Source organism: Hippoglossus stenolepis, chromosome 23 (genome assembly GCF_022539355.2).
Source record: "Hippoglossus stenolepis isolate QCI-W04-F060 chromosome 23, HSTE1.2, whole genome shotgun sequence".
Classification (NCBI taxonomy): Eukaryota; Metazoa; Chordata; class Actinopteri; order Pleuronectiformes; family Pleuronectidae; genus Hippoglossus; species Hippoglossus stenolepis.
This window is the reverse complement of record NC_061505.1, coordinates 13018472-13042163: the sequence shown is the minus strand read 5'-3', so window position 1 is coordinate 13042163 and position 23692 is coordinate 13018472. Positions and strand designations below refer to the sequence as shown.

At 43.0% G+C, this 23692-nt stretch overlaps 1 protein-coding gene across 8 annotated transcripts in view; it reads right to left on the bottom strand.

The window, feature by feature from the left end:
- The window catches only part of nrxn2b (neurexin 2b), a 544842-nt gene that overhangs the window by 89218 nt on the left and 431932 nt on the right, over nt 1-23692 (bottom strand). For all 8 annotated transcript variants that reach the window (XM_035149292.2, XM_035149298.2, XM_047338920.1 and 5 more), the window contains one exon: nt 9068-9249. In XM_035149292.2, the coding sequence (XP_035005183.1) occupies nt 9068-9249 (182 nt within the window). The remainder of the gene's footprint in view (nt 1-9067; nt 9250-23692) is intronic.

Here is a 23692-nt window from a genome sequence, read left to right as displayed (position 1 = left end):
AAATGTATGCATGTGTCAGCATTACCAGTTAATCAAAGAAGTGACAAGTTTTAATGAGACCATTCAGAATGGTGCAGACACCTGTGTGTTCGTACAGAAAATGAGCGTATTAGTCATAGAGAATAGTTAATAGCAGCAGCAGCAGCAGCAGCATTAGTAGGTGTAGATGAATCAGAATGCAAATGAAGGCATCATTTCTAATGACGGATGCTGGTTTGTGTTGTGTTAGATGAATGTAGATAATAAACAGGCCAGCCTGTCTTTGCTGGTCAGGGGCTTACTGTAGTGAGTGAGGAGGGGGGGGGGCTGGATAAAGTGCATCCAGAGGGAAAAAGCAGGGTGGATGTGCAGCTGTGACATTCGGAGAGGACCTCACAGTGGTCTGTGCCTCAGGGCATCTCACTAAAGACAAAGCAGACTGGGTAAATGTACGCTTTCTCATCTTTTTCCACCATCCACACTCTTGATTTTCTGTCTTGGTCAGTCTCACAGGCAGATGAAAGAAGCAGCCAGTGGATATGGCTCTAGTGGAGGGATCCTTGCTGGGCTCCAAGAAAATCAACATAACATCGAGGGATCATGAAAACTGATTAGGGGGTGAAGGTTGGAGGCTGGTTCTGGGATGCCAGAATCTACCAATGAGCCCTCTGGAGATGTAATTGTTTAGTCAATGAAATATTGACAACATGCCCACAACAAGGTGAATCTGACGCTAGTGGTCCGCACCTTTTGGCGGAAGGGGTAGTTTAGCACCCCGTCTGTTTCCTTCTCTCTACTTTCCTTCATTCGTTCCATTCCTTTCTACTTTCATTTTACCACACAACAAACGTAAAATGCCCCACACTTACATAATCTTCAGTAATATGACACGGTTAAGCCGGCTGTGTCAGTGCAACGTAATGCCAATGACAACATTTGTGTGGAAATTTATAAAAATAAAACACAGGCATCATATTAGATTAGAAGCATACATCTGGACTAAGCTGAACCAGTGCGTAAACTACAAGCATGTAGCAGGAGTACAGAGGTAGATGGGTGGAAGAAAGAAGATGGCAGACAATGACGAGATGAATAGAAAGAGGGTAGTTTGCCTTCCCAGGTGATTATTAAAGGCAGGATGGAAACCATACAGACAGGTGCTCTCTGCTCTCCTGGACCCTAATAGCTTATTGATCCAAAAGCCCATCTCCCACTTTATTCTCACAGGATACATAGCCAGAGTGATCTACAGGAACAGTGACCAACAGGCAGTAAAGAGAGTTGAGGCCACCTTGTTAACTAAATGATGAATTCTTTTTAATGGACTCATCAGTTACAAGTTTGTATTGTCCATGATTTAAGTGGAACGATAAGTGAACTTACAGTTACTTGATGTTTAAATATGAGGACTAATCAAATGCAAGCGACAGATCTATCAGCCCAGAAGGAAAAGCGATCCTGCACTTGAGTCAAGTCTTCAGATTATGTTTTAAGGGTGGGAGCTTTGATCCTCTGTTCCTGTCCACACCAAACCCCAAATTGCTTCTGATGTGTGAGCTGCTTTGAACAAAACATTTGTTAAATCAGCCTAGTGTAATGTAATGCCTCCTCTCTGTGGACTCACTGAGGCTAAGGCGTAGCAAACCACAGTGCAGTGAAGTGCAGATCAACTAATCAACACTTGTGCATTCAATGTGATTCCATTCATCACTTTCTTCAGAGAGTATATCTCAAGAGTAAATCAATGCAGCGTTTCTCAGGCAACAGCTGCCCTTCTCTGTACTAACGTTTTTTAATCACGTTGAGTTTCTGACCACACGTCAAACAGCGACTTCAAACCAGGTGGCAAAGGTGGAACAGGTTGGGGGTGTGGCCAGAAGTGCTTTGCTAGCTTAAGGAATTATGTGCTTGAAATCCTTCCAACCGGTGCAGTGAGCCGGGACTTTCTGACAGCATATAATTCAGTGTAATAAATAATTGGCCGTCTAATAGACCACTTACATTCAGATCTGACACATTAACAAAGCCACACAGCGAAGTGAAGCTCGCCGCACTTCAGCACGTCTGAGTTACTTGTTGGATTTGCGCTCTACGTCTAAAAATCAAGACAAATGACCAAACAGGTACCGGCGGCAGGCTTCTTTTTTGTGTTGTGATTCAGGCCTTTGAGGCAGCAATTAAACCCATGCTGTGTACTACCCTCTACAAGCATCACCGGTCAAATGAATGGATTTTAGTAACGAATGGTTGGTTATTCAAGAAGTCTACCGATCCTAGTGAAGGAAGTGGGATTTATAGGAAGGTCTGCCTCCTAATCTCCTTGTCTATCCAAAGTTAGCCCCCTGTGATGAAACATCTAAGGTAGAATCTGCCCCCCCCCCTTCAGCGCACACCCCACACGGGACGATTAATTAGTGATGCGAAAGGGGAGGATTAATCGATATGCTGTCATCCTCCCAGCGGCTGAGGAGAGAGACCCTGCCAAACCCACCAGGACCCGATCTCATTACCGACGGTGGCCCACGCTCCCCTTTGTGAGGCAGCTGCATTCATCAAAACAATGCCTCCCTTTCCCCCTCAATTGTTCTCCACGCATCCTCCGTCCGTCTCTCCCGGCGTGCTTGGCTTTTTCTCCCCTGACAAGATGAAGGAGAGTAGGCCGGAGTGGTGACACCCATTTAAGAAAGGAAGTGTTTGTGTGTGTGTGTGTGGGGCTTGTAAATAAAAAAAAATAACAAGATGCAGGGGGAGAATGTGTAGGGCTTCTTTTGTAAATTGTGACTGTGAATGAATTCAAGTGTCTACAAGGGCTAATCACACCTGTCCTGTGAGAGAATGTGAAGGTGTCCTTGCAAAATTGTCTGTACACAACTTAAGCTGGAACCTCAGAGCAGTGGGTGCTACTGACAGCTAGTCGGGAATAATGGCGTGTGTGGCCGTGTGTGTGTCTATGTGTGTGCGTGTGTTTGTGCATGCATACACATCCATCCCTCTGTGTGTGTCTGTGTTACCGGGGGCAGGGAGTGGAGGATAAAAGCCTCTGCCTCCCTCTGACAGTTTTATCTGCATCACCATCTGCCTTTATCTGACGCCAGCATCTCTCAGCTCCCCACTGCACTCTGAAAGCTCTCCATCCACCCTGTTCTCCTCGCCACTCATCTTATCCCAGGCTGCCGTCGCATGTCAGATCACATTTTCAACCCATAATTAAACAGTTGTCGGCTTAAAGCCTTGATAGATAACCTGTGGCTGTCGGAAAGTGAAAATGAAAAAACGCAGGGCGGTGGTGTATTAAAAAAAAGTGATTATCTCATTAGTGAGCGGTGAGAGTAAAGGAGCTCATCTCTGACATTAGCATCATGAAGCTCATGAAGTCAGATGCTGCACTTCACATTTGACTGCGGGGATGTTGGCCACAAAAAGCTTGTGAGCAGAAACATGAACACCGGGGTGCACTGTCTATCCCTTTTCCTTTCTCAGTCAATTTGTCACACGCTGGGCGAGGGGTAAGGGTGGGGTCAAGAGGAGAAAATATAGCCATGTCCCCTTTGCTAACCGCCCCCTTCCCTTGCTCTCTGCCCCTGCTCGGAGTAGACAGCTGAGGTGAGGGATGTCTCCCTCACGCGTAATCAGAGTCAGCCCTTATTTAATGCTATGAGCCGGGACCGGACAGCCAGTGATGGAGGTATTCGGGTTGGCCCGCTGTGCGCTGTGCACTGGCCCATAACTGCAGATGAGACACTTCCCACAGAGCAGTTACTGCGACAACTTGCCAGCTGTAAATGTAATGACTGTCAAAGGTGAGCGGTGCCTGTGAGAACAGCAATAAATACAAACAGACACCCTGGAGAAAATAACGAAAAAAGATTGTGCAAGTCCTCGTTTGAAAGGTGCATCTAAACCACCACAGCTTCTGTCAGGCCATTTTGCAATTTTATGAGAAGCTCATGAAAAGAATGACTCCAATACTTGTTCCTTCATTAATGACTCATCTCTCTGTGCATACCATAACCCCAATTTGCTGCTCTCCACTTTTGTACCTTTATTGCTGAAAATGAAACAGCTTCATAAAAACATTCAAAAATGAACAAAGCAATGCACATTACTTCTGTTGAGAGTGAAGAACCTGCATGGTAGTTTCTGTTAATTCCTGATGAGTCATAAAGCAGAGGACAGTAGATGCCATGTGAGGCCCTTCTAGACACGCCATTTCCTCAATATTGTAGGACTTATGGATGTGGGACACAAAAGGTGAGTTGGTCTTCCAAACTTAGGTCACCTCGATGCCATAGTTTACTAATGGGCAGGGTAGTGGCTGACTGCATCACTGTCAAGGACAGCAGAGCATGCAGCAGGAGAAAGATGAGGCATTCTAGCCAAGGCAAAATGAAAGGCAACACTTTTTGCATGCCAAACTTTCGAATTGCCAATGTTTGTGTACCAGGCAAAAAAAACTCAGGCTGTCAGCACAAAAACAAAAGGATAGGACCCTAGGGCAAACACACCAGACTCTTGTCCTACATCTCATTTATCACACTTGCAAAGGAGGAAGTTGCATCCTTAAAATAACACTTGAACTACGAGGTGAGCTGTCTGGGATACTGACTCAAAAGTCTCCTCTTAAACCTGTTCTGAAAATGTTATTTTATTACTGCTGCTAATGTAAAACTGTAAGTGGAGATTTATGACTGCGACCAGACACATGATCAGCGACTTAGACTCCTTATACTTAGACACAGTTTTGGTGCATTAAGTGATTTCAAAAGGGCTAACCAAAAGAAAAAATGAACTTACTGAAGATAAATACTGCTTTTGGCTTCAATAAACTTTCTTCTTAAAAATAAATTATAACATTTTTCTTTTTATGATTGGGTTCCAAGGTCTTGCAAGGACATCTACCTTTTCCAGCAGCCACAGATGGGAGATTTAGCTATCAGCCCACTTCGATATCTGTCTGTACCCTTCATTCCCTGAATCTCACACCCCAGGCCCTGATGGTGGAAATGTCATGAAGATTGGCAAAGATGATGTCCTGCCCTCCCAAATGACCATTTTTACTTCTGTTGAGCTAACACTCTGTGAAAGACATCGGGGGGACTGGGGGACATCCTGTCGACTAAATCGAAAGGAAACAGAAATGCTCACTGAAGTAATAATAATTGTGTCTGTTCCCATTTAATTCATGTTTTGCGAGCTGTGAAACCGATGGGTATTTTCAGTGTTGGAGAGAATAAAGTTTCTAACGAAGAAATTTGTCACTTTTTTTTGTTATTTGTCTCTTTTGTTTGGCTTCGATTCCTGATTGTAATAACATGTGAAGATTCATTCTTAACCTCTCGAACAAAAACACTATCTATTGTGAATATTCCCGAATCTTAAGCCCTTCATGCCTCCCTCAAGGCATGAAGTGAACTCTTAAACAAAACCAAATACACAAACTGGAATGGCTTCATAGTCATGGACAAGGAGTCACTGGATGGCCCAGAAAAATCAAGGCGTCTATTCACATCCTACATCAGAAATCATCATGAAATAGAACTCTGTGAAATACGGTAGATGGATCCAGGAGTAGCTAAGCAAGCTGAAAAAAACAGCTACACAGAAATAGCATTTTGTCGAAGAATGAAAGACGACAAATTGGATAAGTGGATTAGTGCCAAGTCTACAATGACTGATTTGACCAAAAAAACTGTGGCAGCCTTCTGTAAAAACAGCTGTTAACTCAGACGAGTGCATTACTTGGGTGTTACAACTTGAGCTACGTGCTACCGACATGTTCATTTGAGCACACAGAGTAAAAAGTGACCAGACTTACTGAGTAGTCTTGAAAATGTTTCACCATTTATCCAAGAGGCTTAATTAGTTCTAGTGACTCTTGGGGAGTTGTGTGGTATTTCACTTCTCTGGGTGATTAAATGCGGAGGAACTCCCACACCAGTCAGTAAAAGCAATGAAGTCTTCTGGATGAACAGAGAATCCAGCTTGCCATTTATTTGGTTTACTAGCGCTTGATGTCCCTTGACCTGGGTGACGGAGGAGCATTAGACGCACCTGATCAACGCTGCACTGCAACAGCAATATGCACCGTCATGTTTGGTCTGCTCGGCGATGAGTCATTCCTATGGCATTTTCCAGATAATGAATTTCAAAGCTTTTTCATCTAGAACTTTCAAAATGTCAGTTGGAAAGTTTGCCGCACTTTCAGACACACCCACAGTAAATAATTAGGGGAGTGCACGAAACAGGGTCTTGTGAGGATATGTCATGTCCTTTTTTTTTTTTTTTAAAGCAGTCCCACTCAGCAGATTCGGCTCAAGCGCCTCATCCCACAACCTCCACTTTACATCTTCTACCCTGGTGCCTGATGTTGCCGTGTCAGGAAGATGTAGTGAGTGATGTCCTGCCCTGTGTCAGGTAATGGAAGGGAGTGGGTGGGGGGAGGAATAAAGGAGATGGAGGCCTGCTATAAGTAAGGGAGCGTATAGAAAGAGACGAATGGGTTTGTACCATCACATCCATGGTGGCATGTTATGAACAGACGGTGATGTGTCATAACATTTTAAGTCTGTGACACTGACTCCATATTACGGACTTATATTAACTTAACAATCAATATAATAATTTGCTTTATGTGTAATTGTGGATGTCCGTTCTCAAAATTCAGAATTTCGAAAAATGTCAACAATAAATTGAACCGAGCACTTTTAAATATGCCAATTACGTTCTTTAACATTTTATTGGAGACCATGGCACAGGCTAACCTGGATTTGGGAACCACGAGCCAAAGCTAACGAAGAAGGCCCAAGGTATAGTACCTCAAGGCCACCATCCCTGTTTGAACGTAGAGCTATTTCATAGTTTGATTGGGTCCGTGAGGCCCCCATCAGGCGGAATGATATGAGGCCACGGCTCCTGGGTTCTCAGGTCTAATTTGCCTGTACTCCTCGCCTCAAAGAGAGACGGGCATAATTAACAGGACCCAAACACCCACCACAGGCTGAACAGAGTCATTTAGGGGAGCGACACGGGAGGAATGGCAGCAAATGAAATGTAATTGCAATGGGAGCAGAGAAGCCGGGCTGGTGGGGCGGAGGCACTGATGTGTTTGTGAGACGGAGAGAAAGAGAGAGAGAGAGAGAGCGGGCCAGAGACGAGGGAGTGAGGGAGTAAATGAAAGGAAGAAGTTAGATGGAGACGGTGCACTTGAGAGAAGAATGAGATAGTGAGCAACAGGTACAGATAAACAGAGAGGAGCTGTTCCTCTAACCTGGAGGAACAGCGAAAAAGTACTTCAAGTTGAATCGAAGTTAAAGGATAAGTTCACTGAAATTACAAAAATAACTTTATCTTGCCAAACTTTTGTGTCTCCTCGCTCTGCTCATATATGTTGGATTTATTTCCCCAGGAATTGAGATATCTGCCTCTGAGATTTCTTGTGACACCCTATAAGAAAATTAAATTTTGCTGCGGCGCTCGCAACACTGAAAATTACATTTAAAAATTGAACAGTGACGCCTCATCCCGAAAAACAAAGTCTCGCTCCTCAGGCTATTCCACAGTAGATGCTGCCAACAGTTTAAACAGGGACCATTTTTAAAGTTGTTCCAGAAAAAACTGAACAGGTCTGTGTCTTGTCTTGAGTAATTAGGACGTATAACATTTAAAAGTTCTAAATTGTTTCAGTTGACCTACATCACCACTTCAACTCCAGCACCAGTTGTTGCATCACTATAGTCATCATTATTTATCACTGACGCAATATCCCTCCTCCACTCCCCCAACTCTTCCACCTATCCCTCTCTCCTTCCCATCATGCCTCCCTCCGTCCCTCTCAGTTTACAGAGCACTGGATGGGAAGTGACCTGGGGTCAACTATGTTCCCTGTCGCTTCCAGGAATGGGCAGCTCAAACAAATTGGGGTCACCAGGATGTTGGGGCAGTGTGATCACAACACACACACACACACACACACACACACACACACACACACACACACACACACACACACACACACACACACACTTGTGCAGATAGTGCAGTTTAGACTAGATAAGAGTGACACAGTCTTATCTCTACACATCTTTCCCCCCAGCTGTTACAGGGAAACACTGTCGTTGTGAACCTGACTACCTGCAGTGTTTAATTGTGTGTCCCCCAGCAACAAGATGAGTGGATGAGAGTCACCAGGTGTGGTCCTAGTAACTAACCCCCACCCTATTAGAATGAATATGAACTTTGACTGAACATCAGGTAAATGAAGCACTAGGGTCAATGAGACCATTAAGAGTCTGAGTAAATGCATTTTTCACACTCCTGCCTCAGTTGCCATTTAAAGTTGTCATTGGAGGTGGTTGTAAATGACCTTTAAGCCCAACACATGACTGCAGTGAGGCACAGATGAGGCTCATAACTAGTTCGACAGACAAGGGATAAGACGAGACACTGTTGGCTGCTTAGTCATTTGCACTCTGCACACTCTGATTCCTCCCAGTGAGCCACGCAACTACCACACACCCAAAAAATATATCTCCATGCCATTTGTTGACAAGTCCTTCACACTCCACGCAGTTTAAACTATGCCGTATCATGTCTAAAAGAGCTTATGTGAGCCACACCTGAATAAGACCTGAAGTTCAACATCTTTACATATGCAAAATTGAATCGCACTGTCTTAGTCTTTCTCCGTAGCTTTTCATCTTAAATCAAAATTAAAACAATTATTAAACTTTAGTATGACTAAATGTTCCTGAGATCTAGGAGTGCACAACAAGAACGCATGCATCTTGTGTCTCCTCTTCCCTTTCTTTCCTCCACCGCTCCTGCTTAGTTCAAAGTACAATTCTCTCCGTCCTTCTTTCATTATTTCACTCATTTCTTCCCTCCTCTTATTCATTCTCCAGTGACTGTCTATTCTCCATGGAATCACAGCACACAATGCAACCCACTTTTGTCCCTTTCTACCTTCCCTATATAGATTCTTCCCAATCCCCCATTTTTTCTTTGGGTTTTTCTCAATGAGTCATCTGATTGAATATAGATTATGGTACATTCACATTCCCCCCTTATTACCCCTGAGGCGGTATCTTACTATGTGCAGCTCCAGGTAATCTCCCAGTCCCTTGGCACTCTCTACCCTGACCAGAATGGCTTCCTTCAGCTGCGTGCTGAAGCCCACTGCCAGCCGGTCTGCCCGTGTGCTCGGCCGGTCATTGGGTGGCCAGGTATATGTGATGAGGGCTCCGCCTCGCCCGAAGATGTAAGTTGTCCCAGCTGCAGAAATAACACAGGGAGAAAGTTGGACAATCATTTAGTTACAATGCAATAATGACGACTGCCGTGTTTACGAACACAAATGCATGATCAGTCTCGGATACAAGAGACTGATCATGAAGATTTCTAATTAATATTTGTCATAACTTTTTATATAATTTGCAGACACAGGCATGTGAGAGAAAAGTCACATTCTGGCTCACAATATGAATTCTACTTGAAAGCATTTCACAGAAAGTTGAAAAATGGCTGGCTTGAACATCCCATTTGAAAACTGTTGTTTTACTGCCAGTGTATATCATGATCCTGAAGTCATGTTTAGCATTAGCGCTAGCACTCGCACCCGTGCTGGCTGTCTCTGCTTTTTGAAATGTTAATGTTCAGAGCCTCTGCTGTTACAGTTGCCCTCAGTTGCCTGCAGTTGCGTTGTATTCAAACTAGGGCGAACTGACAAACTTTGTGTTGGCTATGCTGTCAGTATAACCAGCACCACTCAACGTCAACAAAATACATTCCTCAGATCTCCGCGTCAAAGGTACTTTGCCTCAAATTTATTTTGGATTTACAGCCTAAAAAAGAAAAATCCACCTCGTACACTGAGCGCTTTCACGTTTGAACTGGAACAGAGCAGTAAGGACTTGGCTTGACTCCGATATGCCCGGTGGTGAATGAGAAATGACGGGCGTTGGCTGTGATTAGCATAACGTATATGAAATATGAAACCTCGCTTTTCAACCCTGTGGGCTGTCTGTTTTCCCTTTCACACACGCGCACACGCACACGCGCACGCGCACACACACACACACACACACACACACACACACACACACATATATATTACACAGGATGCTTGTGCAAAGACTGGTGCATGTATAAGTATCTTTATAAAGCTGCCCAAAACGCACTAGAACAGAGTTGAACCTCTTTTCAACTATGGATCACATAATTGTAACTTTGCCCAAACTGCCAGGCTTGCTACACAGACAGCCAACTCAAGAGCAACAAAGGCCTTTTTCAAATTTGGATTTGACTGCTTGCTCTGTGCATCCTCATTTTGTAAATCCTTCTAATCTCAGTTTTTGATAGCCTAACCATCAGAGCACTAGTGCCCTTTTTTTTAGATGAATGGGGTCAAATTAAGCTTTGTTTGACTCCACATTTTGGCCCCTGGTCATATGCAGCATTTTCGGTCCAAAATTCAAAGATTTTAATTATAATGATGTAAACAATAACATTTATAAGTCCTCACATTTGAGATGCTACAACAAGCAAGTGGCTCCTACTTGAAAAAGAAAATCTAAATTAGCTGTACTTTGTTTTTAAGTAGTTTCTCTAGTTGCAGATCCACAAATGCACCGTGGAGCCGGTATGGACACGGCAACGTACAGCACTGGGGTTTTCATACTGTGCTCATCTCACCAGTGAAAGCACATGCTCCCTCATATGTGCACACATAGACAAACCTATATTACTTTTAATACCCAACAAATCTCAGTCAAGGTGCGCTCTGACCAGAGAGGATGGAAAGAAGAGGCCGTGATGAGGAGAACAGGCATTCAAACTGCCACTCACTCTCTCTCTTTCTCTCCGTCTCTCGTTTTTCAGGCTCTGGCCATTCCTCCCTTCCTCCTCCTATCCTCCTTCCCTCCTAGCGGAGCTAAGCCCTCTGCTGAGCTCTTGTTGTTTTCTTGAGGCTGTATTATTTTAGCGCTGACTAATTATCGCAGCATGGCAATGAGGGCTATAAAGAGGTTGTGTGCCGGAGGAGGGGAGAAAAAGAGAGAGAGAGGGTGAAGAAAGACAACGGGCTACAGAGGCAGGGTGTACAGGGTACGGGAGTCTGTGAATTGTTGATGGTGGTAAGATGAGGAAAGTTGGTGTTTTTCTTTTTTCTTTCCTGTGTTTATTAACAGCGCAGCACTGGAGCCTGAGCGACCGACTGCTGCGGAGGATGGAGGAGGAGAACAGATTTCTAAAATGGCCGATAAAAATAGGGTGGGAAGCCATGTTGTTATAGAAGAGAAAAGAGCCATGTTGGGAAAAACAAAAGAAAAGTTGACTACAGGTTAATGTATGTGACTGCACTGGGAATGTGCAGAGCTTCCACTCAGTCACAATGTGTCAAGTTTGAAGCAAATCACCACACACATACAAATTGATGAAAAGTGCACCTATTTCTTTTTCCTGAGTCACTGTGATCCTGATATGACACTGGTCTCACAGGTCTTTCTGCTTTTATCCGGTTGATAGTGGCCACTTTCTGTATAGCACTCTTACGTGTGTGTGTGTGTGTGTGTGTGTGTGTGTGTGTGTGTGTGTGTGTGTGTGTGTGTGTGTGTGTGTGTGTGTGCGCTCTTCTCTGCTCTAAATGAGGAGACAAAGAAGTTGCAGAGTCTTCGGTGGGTGGCTTGACAGGGTGCATCCATGTGTCACAGTGTCTCCCAGCAAACACCTGCTGCTTTGGTTGAGGCAAAATCCACCAAATACTGCAATGCAACACACACTAATGTTAGATGAGATGGAGCAGAAAGAAAGAGGGAAAAACGAGTTCATCGTGCCCAGGAAGACAAGTGCAGAATGCTGCCGCTCGGCTTCTAACACAATCCAAAATATGCAACCATATCACCTCTGTTTTAGCATCCTTGCACTGGCTGCTTGTTTATTTTAGGATTGATTTGAATATTCTTTTAATTACTTTTAAAGCTGGTCCCTCCCTATACTTCAGAGAGGACACAGTCTGAGATCCTCTGGGCGTTGCTAACCATTCACAAGTCTAGGCCAAAAACCAAAGGAATCAGAGCCTTTGCCATGAGGGCCCCCCCCTTTTACTTTGGAACAATTTGCCAGAAGAGATTAGACTTTCAGAAACGCTTCCCCACTTATCTCAATTCTTATAAACAACTTTATAAAAAAGTTATTATCATTTGATGTCTATTGCTTTTAATATTATTATTATTATTTGTTGCACTGTTACTTGTGTTGAAAAGTGTGACACAAATAAAGTTATTATTGTTATTAAGTCTGAAGGACATATATCTTTGGCTGTAACCAAGAGAATGATCTCCTCAATATCACAAAGCGTCATAGCCAGACAGTCATAGCCATGTCAAATAAATTGCAAAATATTTCTGCCCATCAATCAAGTTTTGAATCTGTAATTTGAATCACTGTAACTGTGTTTCATCTGGTCACCTCTCATGTATCCTCTTAATGTTTGTGTTCTTTTTTACTTTTGAGAAATTGTGAAATTAATAATAATTACCACATCTACCAAGCTGAGGAGGAGCCCTCGTAAAAACCTCTCAGAGACAACATCTCTCATGATCCCACTTCATTTCACGACGTCATCAAACTATTGTTGTGTGGACTGAGGGACCCCAGCAGCAGAAATGTGCAAATTGTTTATTTGAAACAATGTGTGGTGTTGCTTTTTCACTAACCTCTCTGAGAAGCAAAGGTGCAGTTGTTGTAGCACTTACAAAGCCTCATAATGAGGTTTATAGTTCTGCATACAAACTGAATATGACACTGGGGTGTTGCCTCTGTGTTCAGTCTGCTACCATCAAAAGACGTTGTTTCCATGTCGTAACAGTCCAACATGAACCTAACCAACATAAGACTAAACGATGTGGCAGTTCAGAAAACTGATTATTTTTGTATTGGTTAAATTCAAGTCGCTACTATGTTCATAAGATCATCTATTGTGTATCTGTAGATGCACAACTATCCACGTCTGTGTGCAGAATAAGGCAGAGACATCTGCATCTGACTTCTTCTAAACAGCAACTATTTGCCTCTATTTAAAAAGGTGAGTTAAAAGTAAATTAGTGCTGCCGAGGGAGTTGTTGGCAAACAAAAACCTCGCCAGGTATGGATTCCTCTGACCTTCATTCCACCGTGGACTAATCAAGCAATCAGACTACCTGCTTTTGCTAGAATAGCCTTAGTGATGGAAATGCTCTGTTGAACCCAGGTGTTTCACAACCCCCCCATTCAAAAAAAGAAGCTAAATATTTATTACTTTTGTCCAATTAGCTCTGGGGCCATCGATCTGGCCAATCAATCCTACCTGTGGTGATAGAGGTGGAGAGAGTGCAAGGAGATGAATCAAAACATTACAGGACGCCCCTTAATTATTATTTCCATTCACACGGGCTGGCTGGTAATTTAGTTGAGAGAAGAACGGACCAAAAAATACCCCACTTTCCTTTGTCCATGGGTCGGTGGAAAAATAATCAGAAAAGCCTCATGAATCACGGCGGTAATGAAAAACCTATTGATTTTGATTTTGCTCACCCCCTCCCCCTTTTTCCTCACTCTTCTTCTCTACATTGTCGTCAGAGAGGAGTGCATTTAGCACTAAGTTTATCATCTGGGATGCTTTCTCTGCGAGGGGCCATTGATTGGTATAGTGGATTCCAGGCCACTATCATCTACTGTGGGGATAAACAGGTCATATCGGGCGAAAGCAGAAGCCACCATTTTTCATTAAGGCTTGTGGTCAATGTTGCCGTGTCGAACGGCAGCCGCGACGCCTCGTGGGAGCTGACAGCATGAAAACTGCGAGACAGGCTGGCGATAAAATGAACATTCCGGGAGGAAAAAAGGGACTGACGAAGTCCATTCTTTAGAGGCAATAAGCCCCGAGGCACCACGGCACTGCACACCCACATTAATTTATACATAGCTACTTCTTATTTTAAACTCTCAGACAGGCTCTCAAACAATAACTCAATAACACCGATGGTTCCTCCAACCTTCATGTATTATTGCATCAGTGCTGACTCTTTGGAGCAGTTAAGGACGGAGACAGAGCTATTGATTCCTTTTTAAACGAGGACACTGAAAACCTTCTTTTTTATGCTCTTTTTTTTGACATATTATATTGGAAACATTTATTTCAGAGACAATTACAAAGAGATGTGTAGACTGGGAGGAGAGAGAGAGAGAGAGAGAGAGAGAGACAGAACGGCCGAGATGAGACATTTGCCAAAAGTTTCCAGACAGCTGTTGATCTTTAAAGCTGCAGAGATACATACACACATCCTGACTAGAACTCGGTGATAAGAACACACACACACACACACACACGCCCCTGCCCTTGATCTGATAGATTTTTCTCCATGGCGGTATATTAGAAAATGCAGAAATGCCACCCCAAAGATTGGTTGTATCTAAAATGAAAATAGCGAGTCCCCCCCCCTCTGATGTGGTTGGATAATATCCATCTTCTATCTATGCTTTCTATAAGGCTGGATTGGAGAGACCTTCCTGCTACATGAGGTGAGATGACACTTGATTATGGAAGTCCCAAAGTTCCCAATACTTTACAGAGTCCAGGTAGGGCGACTGACAATAAGATGACATCATTAATCAAAGATAAAATCTTTTTACTCCTCAGATTTCTACCACGCCTACTTTCAAGCATCTATTACGATGCAAGTAAGAATTTGTCATACTGATATAAGTAGGAAGGATAAGAGAGTAAAACTGTTAAGCCATTTCAGAGCAGGTTTTTTGCAGCTGCAACTTAATCCATCACACCTTACACGATTATAATAGTTCTGATCTTGTTATATCCTGTCCATTCTATACCTCAAGGAAATTCAAACTCTTCCCCTCTATTTGACTTCTTCTGATCTCAACAGGGTGATAAGAGCTTCAGTGGTAATTGGGTCTGGAGAGTTCTGCAGCACTAGCTTGGAGATGGGGACATTGAATCCCAGTCGCCTGAACTATTTTAAAAAAGAGTAATTGGACTGACCTTACACTTGGACAATCATAGCACTAATTAACTAATTATATATATATTTCTCATACTGTACATACCCTCGTCTATATCACTACTTATGGAGGTGAAACATGTCCCCTTATACTACAGTCATGTAGATCTCAAGCATGAAGATCTCCTCAAGTGCCTGATTCACTTCAATTAAAATGTCAAAGTGAGCATGCACACTGCTTAATCATCACTACACAATATATCAGACTACGAGGTCAATCATTGTCAGTTAGGTCTTGCATTAAAGCAGCTGCAGCATTTTGTACTGGGGTTATTGATGGTTAGGGGCCCCATGGGAACTCTTGACATGGGCCAAACTAATCTACTTGGAAGTTATAGGAAGCATCAGTAACAGTAGTCAAAGTCATCGACCACAGTCAAAGGGCAGCTGATCAAGGCCCTACTTTAACAGAGGCAAAGGATAAAAACCGGATGTCATCGAGTGATTTAACCCTTTAAACCCTTGCTACTAAAATGAAAAAAAATATCTATGATTAACTAATGGGGCTGCTGGAGTCCAGATCAACCACCAGAGCAGCAAGAAGGACATAATCCCTCACTGTCCTCCCACTGGTACAGAGTCGATTGAATTTGTTGGAATCTCGGACCAATCCACTATGTATTAAACTGTGTGTTACTCGAGTGCCTTTATTGAAGACTTCTTCATCTTTTGTGTCTTATTTCCAGTTTGTTGTTCTCCTAACTGGAGCTCCAATAAGTGTGGCATCTTTGCCTTTTGACTCTTTTAACACAATAATGTAATATTTTCTTTTATAGCTGCACAGTTTTTATGACATCTCTGTAAAAACAATAAAGCTGCGATTTCGCAAACACTGACTGTGGCTTCTCAATCTGTTTAAACCAATGAATACAAAACAGTCCAAGTTCAACGTTGAAGGCTAAATTGTTCTTGTAGTGTCTGTGTGTGAACTACACTATTAGGGAGGTTATAATGAGGGAGTGACATTACTTAGAAACTGGTGCTTATTTTTTCCAAGTTGATTGTCGAATCAGGGGAATAATGCCCCCACATTTCTTAGTTAAATCATCTACAGACAAAATTCAACAAATTTTAATGACAGATTGTTACCTGCTTTAAAAGAACGTCTTCAAACCATATTTTGTTCTGTCTTGCTTTAAAAAATCAAAGTGTACTGAAAGCAAACTTTGTGTTTGTTAAGGATCACTTAATTTACAAAATTTGACAAAAATAATTACTTAATTCATTGAATGATTGCGTCAGTTGTCAACTATGTCAACAGTGCACGTCTCTGTCAATTACCATTCAAACTATTGGGAAATGACGTCTGTCAACTTCAGATGTCTGATATTATTCCCCTCCAGATTTCTGCCATCGGGGACTTGATACACAGGAGTACCTTTTACAGTTTGGGAGGATTCAAATGTTTCTCCTCTCTTGCTTTCAACAGCTTGTAAGGTTTGTTTGAAACATTTCAAAATGCCATGTCCCCGGAGGGTAAGCGACTAACAGAGACTGATACGTAAAAATACAATGCTCAGCTACTGCTCAGACGCTGCCTTTGTCTTTTCACAACTATCCTAAAATGAAGTCCTCCACTGGGAGTAGGGGGAAAGGCGGTGGGGAGGTAGGTAGAAGAATAACATAGAAGGGAGAGATGGAGGAGTTGTGAGAGGTACCTAGGCAGGACAGCACATCTGCCCTGCATATATATCATCTAGAAGGCTTATTGATCAACCCCACATACCCTCCTCTATCTAATAGCCTGCTCAATAGTCTGCTGACTTTGAGACAGTGCTGCCCAACAGAGCTGCGTAGACGGCGAGAAGCAATTTCTATTTTCATCAAAAGACACATGCTCACACTTACTGAAGCATGGATAATCAGTCCATCAGTTCCTTGTGGCGTAAGTGATTATTCCAACCTTTTGTTATGGTGTAGCATCCTTTTTAGACTACATGTACAAGCCTCAGGAAATGTCATGAGTAAATTTACTTCAGCTATCATTTGTTTTTGCTCCACATCTAAAGAGCCGAGAAGAGGAAGATCAAAAAGCAATCAAGTGGTTTGAGAAGTAATAACGCTGAGTCATCGATGTAAATGACTGTACTATTGTGTAACTGATGCTTGGATGACTGTGGGAATGATGACGTGCTGAGGAGGAACGTTAAAAATACCGGGAAGAAAAGATTCCAGTCTCGACAGTACAGAGAGGATTGAATCTGTGATAATTTGGTTGGACAGTTGTGTGACAACAGAAAAACAAAACTGTCGAGATGAGAACAGTTTTATTGGGAGTTTGAATGTATAAAAATACTGTATATGCGAGCACAGAGAGTAGAAAAGGAGCAAATAGATCAGAGCGTAAAACCGGCTGACACTCGGCAGAATGCAAATATGATGGGATCCTGTCATGAATGTGCTAATTAGCATATTACATCATCGTGCGTGTCGGGCTTTAGCTATTTTCCGTTGGAGGTAGTTGTTTACACCAGTTCACCAACAGTTCTATTCTACGTCAACAATTTCACACTCCCATATATCCAAACTGGGATTGACCTCGTCTTGATCTAATTCAATGATGTATCTCGGATCTACAGCAGCAGGGATACAGAGCTGTTCTTGACTACCTCAGGAAAAGATTATTGGCTTCCTGGAAACATCGACTGGGGCAATGAGGCTCTAGTTGAATCTCATCCAGAATCTAAACATGAAATATTGATTCAGAGACTTTGGGGACAGCAATGTATCTTGCAGCATCTATTCTACCAGAAGCATATTGCAAGTAAGACATTTCCAAAGTTTTGTGGTAACTGTGTTTATCAGCATTGATATAATTTGGTCTCACATGAATGCATTTTTTTCAATGTCATACAGGGAGGATGTGACACCTGCACACCAAACTCAAGGGAGACTTTTTCAGACATGAAAATGTTTGCCTCTCACATATGAAGAACGCATTCAGGCCCATGGTGGTGCCTGGGTACCACCAAAAAGCTCTCAAATGTCATTGTTTTTCCAAGTCGGCATCTTCTATGTCTCTCTCTCATCCAAAGATATAAGTTTTTGCCTCCGGCGCTTGTTAGAAATCATCAAGACATCCACTTGCTCACTGTGAATTTTCCATTTTCCTGCCTTATTCTCACATAGCTATTCTCACATACAGCCCCTCTGGAGAATGTGCGGACTTAAGTGCATGTCTGAGAGCATCTACACTACAAGCAGCAATAACTCTACTAATAGCATTCCAATCAAACAGCAGCTGCAGACGGAGACACGTGAATATTTCATCTCGAGACTGCGTCGTTTAATTATTAATCTTGTTTGGAGGGTCCGCATCAACAAACTGACCCCAACCCACCAGCCCTCAACAAATGTCCTGCAAAACATGGTAAAAGCAGATCACACAGAGTAAGTGAACAGTAGCTGTTGTGTACCAGAGCTAAAATAAAGAATTAGGGACTGAAGAACCAGAATGGAGAGGTCAGAGGAGACAGGTGCAGTTTGCGTATCGGCAACATTGGCATGTGATGCATGAAGAAATAATTACGGACCTGCTCAGTATACCATCCCTACTTCCCATACAGAGTCATTAGACCGTGATGTTCTGAAAAGGTCAGAGTGTTTTGTTGCTGCTGGATCTATGGGAATTGTGTGTGCTCTTCTTGACATAATTTAATACACATGGACGCCATTAGTGTTAACATCATCCTAATTACGTTAGAGTAGCCTTCACAGTACATAAACAAACACAGGATAAAGCCGGGGTTAGTTATTCCATCCCTGAAGTGGTGACCACATGAAATTTGTAAAATTACACAAGCAGGAACAGGATGACTGGCTTTCAACATTTAACAGTATATAATGTAAATACAACCCAAATAGCTATAGCTGATGAGGTCTCGAGTCTACAGTGGCAAATGCCCAACACAGTTTCTCAAAGCTCAAAGTGAAAGTCAGATTGCTTGTTTTGTACAGAAAAGTTGAAAAACCTGAACTTGTTATAAGGTTTAATTATACAGAACTAAGAAAAGCAGCAAATTGCAGCAAATGGCCTGTATTCATACAGCACTTTTCTAGTCTTGATGACCTCTCTGTCATGCATGACTCATACACCGCCGGCACAGCCGACAGGGGCAATTTGGGGTTCAGTACCTTGCCAAAGGACACGTCTGCATGCGAAATGGGGGAGACTGCGATAGAGCTGACACCCCTCTGGCAAGAGGATGACCCACTATACACTTTTTAAACGATTTATGACAAAACCTTCACACACTAAACCATTTAATTATCACTAGTCTGTCTCCTTGCATAAACAGAAAAGGAGACAAAAACCAAAGGATCTCTTACTTTCCGTGTTTACCATTGCAGAACACTTAGATACTGACCAAAGTACCGTAACAGAGCCTCCCGACTCTGCTTGCGTTGCCCACTGGATAAAACTAATCTCCACTGACCTCTCTAGTTTGTTACATGTTTGTAATGGCATCTCTGAAACACCACTCGTCGGGAATAGAGTGAGTAAGTCAACACCTTTCACAATCAGTTTATCCGAGCTTACATCAACTTCCACTTTAGGAACTTAAGAGCCATGGCTGCAGAATACTTGACCGGTTGGAGCAACATATGAAATGGCTGTTTAATGAAATGAGCAGAGTGCACTGTGGGGCTCAGATAACTTATTATTGTGGTATTAGAGGTAGGGGAGTGGTCAGAAGAACAAAGAACAATGTGTTCAGCTAAAGGAATAATGACCTTCATCTTGGCTGAGGAGAAAAGATGCTTATAATGGATGTTGGTGGAGGGACGGACAGACGCAGTGGGGGAGGTGATGGAGAGAGAGAGAGAGAGAGAGAGAGAGAGAGAGAGAGAGAGAGAGAGCATTAGACGCAAGGGGGATCAATGGGAAGCCTCTTCCTAGGAGCGGGAGCACAGATCCACTCTGTTTCATTCCCCAGGACTGTATTCCTCAGACTCCAGGGTATCCCACATCAAAGGTGGAGGCGGATGAAGTGGGGAGATGAAAGAACGACACAGTCTGTAGTGGACGTGTGAGGTGCATGCATTAAACATTGCGCGCATGTATGTTGAGCGTGTTGCACGCATGGTGAGCTGGCACAGGTCAGTCTGCACAAGGATTTTTAGATCTTGTGAAGCTTTGACTGTTGTTGACACATGAAAGCTGAGGGGTGGGGATTCAATGTTGCACAACTGAATGTCCATGTCTGCCCCAGTAGCAGGTCTATTACCCATTCACACAGCTATTATGAGATCATATCCATATAAGACTGGCTCTTTGAAGACTGAAGGTGGTCCCATCCCCTCTCATCTAACAAGATTTAAAATCTGACACACACTGCTGTGGGAGATTTTGAGCTGAACAACCAAATGCTAAAAGCTGAGATTGGGTTGGACCCAGCAGACGCAGCAAGAGGGCGATTTAAAAGTACACAGATATATAAGTATCAACCAGCCATCTCTCTGAGGAGCCCGAGTAGTCATCTGAAATGTCATTGGTGCCTCTGTGCTGTGATGTCAAGTGTTGAAGTGCCCGAATAAAGCAGAGACAGTTGATTGTATTCTTTTTGTCTTTCCTCCCTCGTTTCGCCGAGCCCAGAGGGACTCCTGGACAGAGGCGACTGTCTGAGTACGCCTGTCGCAGAGCTGATTTTTCACATGTGGGGGGAGCTGGCAAGACGGACGAGCTGGGCAAGGAATGGGAGATACTAAATAAATGACCGTCTGTGCTTTGCTGAGAGCTCCTCAATGGAAAGCAAATCAAGCCGAACCAATGATGTGATGAGACAACACCCAAACACGGTGAGAGAAAGGAGAACAGCAGAGAAGATTTGCTGTGCTGTGTCTGGAACCAAAACATTTAGCCAGAGGCACGTAACTTGCTCCTTCCCCTTTTTCTAACTGCCTGCCTCCCTTTCTTTCTTTATCTTTTACCCTCCCTTTGTCCCTTGATTCCCTCTCTTTCTGTACAGATTGGCAGTCAAACACAGCAGGCTGGGGCCGTTACATAACAATCCATTTGTTGGCTGGTGCTGAGAGACTGCTTGGCGGCCAATGCACAAGCAGCAAATAAGGCTGCTGACGGGGGTAACTAAGAATTCACAGATGCTTTTGCACACAAACAAAACAAACACAGACTGTAAGAAGATGGAAAACAAACACTGGGGTTGCTGGTGGGGGTCTCGTGCTCTTCACTGGTGTGTCATATAAGCAGAGGAGCCAACTGGACTTCCACGCAATCTGCTGCATTTAATAATGTTCTGTTGAAGTCACAGATTTTTCACCCTGCGCAGATTCATTTGTGTTTTATATAAACAAACTGTAGAATGTTACAGCGCTGGGTTTCCATTTCCTTTACAAGGAAATGAGCCATAAACCTAGTTTCATGCAGATTGCACATGCCTTCACTCCATGCATATGCAAGATCACTGCCTCTTTAGTCTGCAGGGCAGAATTAATACGAAGTCAAGTTGAGTTTATTTACACAGCCGAAAATCACAAGTTTGTCTCAGAGGGCTTCTTGCTCTATCCAACCATCCATCTTTGAACAAAATTAAACCATTGAGGAAACTAAAATGTGCATTGTTTTCAGTCAAAAGGGGACATCAAATGTATCACTGCAGTAGTTTAAGTGGCTTAAGTTGCTTCAACTTAACCAAAAATAAACCGGCAGACTGTTGTTGGTTGTGAGAAAAGAGGGAAATATTATTATGGAACTGCAAATGGAGCACACCGGAGGAAACTGAGTGGATGGATGGCTCAACAAAACCTTGGACTTCCATTGTTTGCTCTCTGTCACAATCAGGGCGCTTTCTCTGAACAATGATTGCGGTGTCCCCTAAACTTTACACGGTAGATCCAATAATTTTCATCCATGCAATTTCAATATCATATATGTGCAATACTTATATTTCTATACAAAAAGTAAATTTATATATCTATATATTTATATGGATTTATATTGTAGTTTTTACTATTCGTTTGTTTTTCTGCTGTAACACGGTATTTTCCCCATGGTGGTTTATCTTTTAACCAAATCCATAACCTTTCTTCTAAACCTAAATTGTGGCCTTATCCTAACAAAATGATAAATCTGAAAATAATTCTACTTGTCAAACTGTCATATAACGATTTTTGCGGTGGCAAATGGTTTCATGCGGCAGAAAAAGGGTGTTGGATTGGAAAACGCTTATCTCATTCTGGAGGGTAATTAAAAACAATATATTTTTCTCATGACGTTTAGAGGATCAGTGGGACATTTCATTATCTTATACTTGTTGGATCAGAGTGAAAATAAAAAATCATGGGGGATATTGACTAGATACCTTATAAGACAGAATGCAATGACACTGCTTAGTGTGTTCAAGGTTGTTGCAGGTAAAGTGGAACTGCATACAGCACACCACCCATATAGGTAGTCACAGTGGGTTGGCCCAAAGAAAAAAGAGAAAGACAAGCCTCTTAGTCTGTGAATGGGTGAAGGTGTTAGCAAGTTTGTACTTGTTCATTACTTATAACCTAAATGTATCTTTACATACATGCATGTTTGCCTCTCACGCAGACTTTCTATACTTTCCCTAACATGCACAGGTTTGGTTCGTCCGACCTTTATACAGCACATTACATTCACATGTAATTTCCTCAGCTCGCAGCCCGGAGGCGGTGCTTGAACCTAAGCTGTGTTGATGAATACAAAGAACCTGCATTTTCATGAGGGGGACGAACGGGGCGGGAAAACACGAGCCAGTGTTTTGCTGCGGGCTGTTTCAGAGCCTGTTGACAATGTTGGGACAATGCGTGGCAGCCCTGGTGAGATGGGCTGAGGCTGTTACGAAGCCATTTACAATTCTTAAATGTCACTATGGTGTAATTCTGTAGAGGAGGAGGAATTGCTTTAACGCTGAAAAAGACCATGAAAAGACCAAAGTGTGGCTCTCTGGTGTGAAGACATTTGTTTTCATTGCATGCTCATTCAAGTGCCTTTAAGTACAAAGGACTGTTCACGCTCCCTCTCTAAGTGAAATAAGACAGGTTATAGAAATGAATTGGAGCCAAGATGGCTGAAAGAAATGCTGGGAGGCAAATAAAGCACAAATCTTATTTCATCTTGTCTTATTAACAGATTAGAGCAGATAACAGCGCAGTTGCCCCCAAAACACAAACAGAAAAGTGATTTGATGCAACCAGGCAGCCATTTCAGTGTCCTCGCACTCCAATGGCATCTCCACCATCACAATAACTCCAGCGCCCCGACCGGCCCCAAACTCATTTCCCGAGCTCCTACTTGGTGTGTATGCCGTGGCTAATGAGGAAAATTAGACAAATAACGAGGACAGTTCACCCTGGATTTGAGTCAACACATCTCAGACAACAGACAGTCTGGGGGGGGGGGGCCTCGCGATGGCATGGACATATATTGTTTCAGCTAGTTCTCGCTGGTAAACAAACCGCTAACATTTTCTCTGTAATTAGCAGAGCTTCCCTGCCAAAGCGCGGACAGGAACAGGTGATTACAGTGATCACAGCAATCTAACAGAGCCTTCAAGATGTATGACGTATACGCTTTCGCAGAGTATTTGTCAAATCACGGAGAGAAGCTTCTGCGCCCCACTGTCTTTTGAAAGGTGCTCCTTTTTTTTTCTGCGTTCTCTTACCGTCTCTAT